Here is a 4,991-nt window from a genome sequence, read left to right as displayed (position 1 = left end):
AAAACCCGTAAAAAGGGAAAAAACCGCAGGTGGGAATGTGTACCCAACCAAAGTAAAGTTTCACTAGTATGATGTTTGTTGATACAAAAACTATAGTTTAGACTATTCGAACATAATTTACATGAATGACTAGAATCGACATTAGTGTTTAGGTTGCGTGTTTTTGATGTTCAAGCCCTCGAGTTTTCTCCGAAGTTGGTGTATTTGTTCTGTGCTCCAATGATGCCCATGATCCTGTTCTTACTCCTCTTCTTATCCTTCTTCCTCCCTCCTTTTTCTCCAACTGTTCCCGCCTTTTCTCTTATTCAAATCGTGTTTGTTAATGATAAGGATAGGCTTACCTATTCTTCCTTCTTGTTAATCGGAGTTAACTGGACTGAGTCCTACCCTCAGTCGTCTGCTGATGTTGTTCTTGACAGCTTCCTCGAGTTCCCGTCCTGACGTCTCGTCTTGTCCTTCTGTGAAGCCTTCCTGTCATGTCGTGAAATTCCACACATAACAGCCCAAAAAGAAATTAATGGGCTGAAACTATGTCGGCTTAAATATGATAAAAACCAAACAGATTGAGTCCAAAATTATAAGTGTGTATTGATAAGTGAAACACAAACTAAAAAGTTTCAATTTGTATGTTGACAGAGAGGAGAGTTAATTGTAAGGACTTGATGTGGACTCGGGTAGAGATGGGTTGGTTTACAAGATGATGAACTTGGCTGGCTAGTGACAATTATATGTGAAAATGTCTCAAAGAAGTGGGTGAGTTCGACGACTCAGTGAGTTGATTTGGACTGGAGAGAGACGATGAGTCAACTCAGTGAGTGTGTATACTCGGAGTGTGATGACTCGAATGAAGGGTAACTATGTGAGGGTTTATGGCTGGAGTGATTTGGATTTCTTGTGGTTGGAATGTATGGAGTTAACTGGAGTTTGCACAAGTTACTGAATTAACACCAAGGTGTTTATGTATATGCCACAAAGAGCAAGTGAGATGGAAAGTACTTTTATCAGCTGGATAGATGAAGATGCAGGAGCGATGGAGTTCAGGAGGTTGTTATGCAGAGGAAAATAGCTGGACAAAAGTGTCTGCGGAGGCCTGGAGTTTTGACAGAAGCTTGAAAAACTATAGTAGCTTAAGTCGAGGTATGTTTTGGAAACTAATTTTGGTTAAAGCGAAAATAGAGAAAATCAGGAGCTTAAAATTCTAATACCATGTAGAATTTTTGTGGGTATGCTCTGCTTGTATGTGTATATGATAACATAGATGAATTATAAATACTGTATAAGTAATGGGAGTTTGACAAAGATAATGAAACTGAACGATGTAAGAGAAGAACAAACAACTCTTGTATTGCTATGAAACATTCACCTTATCTATTACAAGGTAAATGAAAGTTATAAATAGAAAAACTAAACTTGGAGCCTAAGAATGCTAGTAATGCTACTGTATCAACCTTGGGGACCAAGTTGTTATGACATCATAACCAGAAGTCATTGTAATGTTGTCACTATATTTAACAGTTGGAATATACATACATATCATTGGAATTTTCTGAAGATATATATGCATTATGAGAATGCAGAACTTATGCATATTGTCCCGTTGCCATTTTTTATGTTGTTTCAGCATTTTCCTTCTTGGAAACACGGTAAAAAGGCTCACATAGATCTGCGAATCTACCGTCTATCTACACAGTTTAAAAATTGTTAAAAACTCTTCCGCTGCATTTGTTGCTAATGCTCTCTTCTATACTATGACAACACTCTGTATGATAATGGACAATGGTGGGCAATTTAGTGGTGGTGAAAAGTATTCCTGGGTTGTTATCTTAAACTCCCTCCACATGAAAAATGTTTCATTTTCGTAAAATAACTAAAATGTGGCTTCCATAACATGCTAACACCCCAAAATAGATAATGTCATTTTCATTGCTATTCAACCAAATCACTGGCATCATAACAAGACAACAAGTCCGTGAACAATACAACAAGTTGAAAGTTATTTCTATAGATTATAAAATAGCCCATCTCCCCATTTTTTGTTTATTCTTGGAGAAGGGACGACCAATATTACAACTATATAAAAATATGTTTGGAAACCTCTATTCTTAAATTATAGTATCATGTAAATATCTAAAAAAAATTAAGGAGAATAAAATGACTAGATACAGAGGTGACTAAGTTATTGATAGAACAATGCAGTATAGAAGAGCTGATTCCAGGTATCAGGTAATCCAGGAAGGCACCAATGACTGCAATCAGCAGAATGGTCAGGGTTAGCCCTCTGTTCCGGGCTCAAATCACCACTGTAAATAGATGGATGCGCGTCTTTACGCATAGCAGATAACGTTGTTATGTCAAGTATATAAGCCGGGTTACTCATGTCCCTTATCACTGCATCCACCACCTTCATCTGGTCTGGATATGCACCGGGGTAAGTTGTCCCACTCATCGGTGTTGTCTCACCATAACAACTTTTTGCCACTGAGGTTGCACCCGCGCTCCACTCTGATGGGCTGCCAATTTAATCAACTCACGAGTCACTACATAGTTTAAATGGTCCATTTGAAACAAATTTGGTGAATTCTGATAAAATGATGTTGGATACAATTAGGCTCAGTCAAAATAATTCTCAACTGTATCAAATACGGACTTAGATTCTTTACATTTGAAACAGACGCTTAAAATTTGAATCCAACTACATACAATCACAAGATTAAGCACATTTACATTTAGAATCATAATTCACCAAGAGTATAAACTCAACAATGATTATGCAACAAGCATCTATTGAACAAAAATGCATAATAGATTCGATTTAAACTCTGACTAAATGTATATAGAAAATGTTGAATATATATCAAATCAGTTGAAGCAAAGATTGGATTGGAACAAGAGCTCTTAGGTGAATATTATAAATGGATGTACAATTATATTTTGTCACTATCACCGACGAAAACAAGTGGTAGAAAACTAACAGTAGAGCAAGAACAGTGGCTTTGTGTTGGTTTTTCGATGGGGACAGATTTAACAAAAAGTGAAATAAGAAGTATAAACAGTAATTATAATTATAATGACACTATGAGAGTTTAAAAACATGATATCAATGAACAAAGGAAAGGATATGTAGTGGTGAGGTTGAGAAAGTTATAGGCCCGACCTTTGGCAAGTAGCATTGTAATTAGTGATTACAGGTATGATGTTGGACCCTGCATTCCCCAGTTGGTCCCTATTTTTGTTTGAGTGGGTATGCAATGCATGTAGGGATGACAATGTCTTGCTCATCAAGACCAGACTAGACTCCGTTATCAACAGAAACAAAATCCCACAATGACACCCATGTAAATGTCAATATTATTTACCGGCAGAGACTTGTTTATTAACGAATTATTACTTGAAACTAGGTAATGGAACTCAAAAAGAGGAGGGGAGAGATGAACAACATACTTGTAGTGAGTGGGAGAGATGGATTGAAAGAAAAGTGTGGTTTTGGAAGTGTCAACATTTGCATCAACCCATTTAGCCCATGTCCTTAGTCCTCTTTCTAAGGCAACCAATCGTTCCATATCTTGGTACAATCCCCCTTCCGCTTCCATATAGTCCCACCTGCATTGCATGGAAACATACATACATGGTCATGAAACGAAGCTGCTGCTGCTGCTGCTGCTGCTGCTATCCACAAATATTAATTACAAGTTGCTCACCCTTGAAGAGATCCTTTGTGTGTCCACCAATGACCAGTATTAAACGACAGCACATCTGCATTTTTCCAAGCACCTCCATTTCTTGATATATCTTCCAATTTCAATATTCTTTTTCCTTGTACCGCATCAACATCCACCAGGTAAGGTGCTCTATAGAACTCAACTGCCACGCCATACTCCTGCAACAATATTACCATCAACCAAACCCCAATTAAAAATTATTTATTTGACGAGAGATTATTTACTTATGGAAATATTCTTACGATAAACTTAAAGGTAGAGAGAGGATCTCCTCTAATGAACCGAGTTGGAGAAGCAGGCACAGCCGCTGAAATCATACAAATCAAAGACTCCCACTGGTTACGGCCAAGTGAATCACCCACAAACATAACACTCTTCCCTCTCATTTTTATCAGAAAATCCTCCCCATCAAACCTGCATTTAATTATCATGTAACAACCATATATTTATTTTATTAAAAACAGACAAACACCATGTTTACCTAGGTAGCTCACAGTTGACTGGTTTCCACCTGTATTTCAAGTAGTCGGAGTCGGGGCGCCCAAACATTTGACAATTAAATTCGGGGTCAATAATATTACAACCAGCAGAGGATTGGTAAACAGGGTAAGTATCATCATGGACCCAACTGCCTATGAACAAAGCACAGCTTGTTTGGTTGCCTTGGATCATGGGGCTTCTTTTGTGTTGCCTGTTCTTTGCTACCAATACTGATGAACCTACATGTATTTGAACTATGTAAATAGCTATACATATAATCATTGTTCTAGTTGTACAACACGGCCATGAAGATGAAACACCCATTTTACAAGTTTGTTGAGAGAGAGACAGAGAGAGAGATGACAAGGTTTTAAAGGGGGGGGGGGTGACAAGTTTTGTGTTATACACAAAGGGAGGAAGATTTGTATAGCCCCTAGTACAGGGAGTATGTTAAAAAGCATAATTTGCATTTTATGCATGTTTTAGATAGCTAGCATGGGTAAGCCGATTTATTAATCTAAGAAAACAATATCGGATAATATGTAATTTAAAATCGTCCATTCAATAATATAATGTACTCTCCCTAAATGGACTTGATAACATAATATGAATAGTTACTTTTTATTCATGAAAACAACTGAGTTGAATCAATAATGGTGTTGAGTTTTGTGTTTCATATTCGTTGTATTTGGTGTGGTCACGTACAATTGTAGAGTAGTAGTAGTTTATGCAATGTACATCGTTACGTTGTCACAAAATAAAAGGTGGGTGATTTTGATTTTGTTGTTAGTG

The 4,991-nt window shown here is 37.2% G+C and overlaps 1 protein-coding gene across 1 annotated transcript; it reads right to left on the bottom strand.

Annotated features, from left to right (window-relative positions):
- Positions 1 to 1,984: 1,984 nt before the first annotated feature.
- On the bottom strand, positions 1,985 to 4,649 carry LOC141668207 (protein PMR5-like). The gene is made up of 5 exons (XM_074474982.1): positions 4,201 to 4,649; positions 3,962 to 4,133; positions 3,699 to 3,877; positions 3,442 to 3,600; positions 1,985 to 2,510 (listed from the first exon to the last, which is right to left on the bottom strand). The coding sequence occupies exons 1-5, from the start codon at positions 4,521 to 4,523 to the stop codon at positions 2,177 to 2,179; spliced, it is 1,167 nt and encodes a 388-aa protein (XP_074331083.1). The 5' UTR covers positions 4,524 to 4,649; the 3' UTR covers positions 1,985 to 2,176.
- Between the last annotated feature and the right edge of the window lie 342 nt (positions 4,650 to 4,991).

Source organism: Apium graveolens, chromosome 6 (assembly GCF_009905375.1).
Source record: "Apium graveolens cultivar Ventura chromosome 6, ASM990537v1, whole genome shotgun sequence".
Classification (NCBI taxonomy): domain Eukaryota; kingdom Viridiplantae; phylum Streptophyta; class Magnoliopsida; order Apiales; family Apiaceae; genus Apium; species Apium graveolens.
Note: the sequence above shows the minus strand (reverse complement) of the source record. Positions and strands in the feature narration are given on the sequence as shown.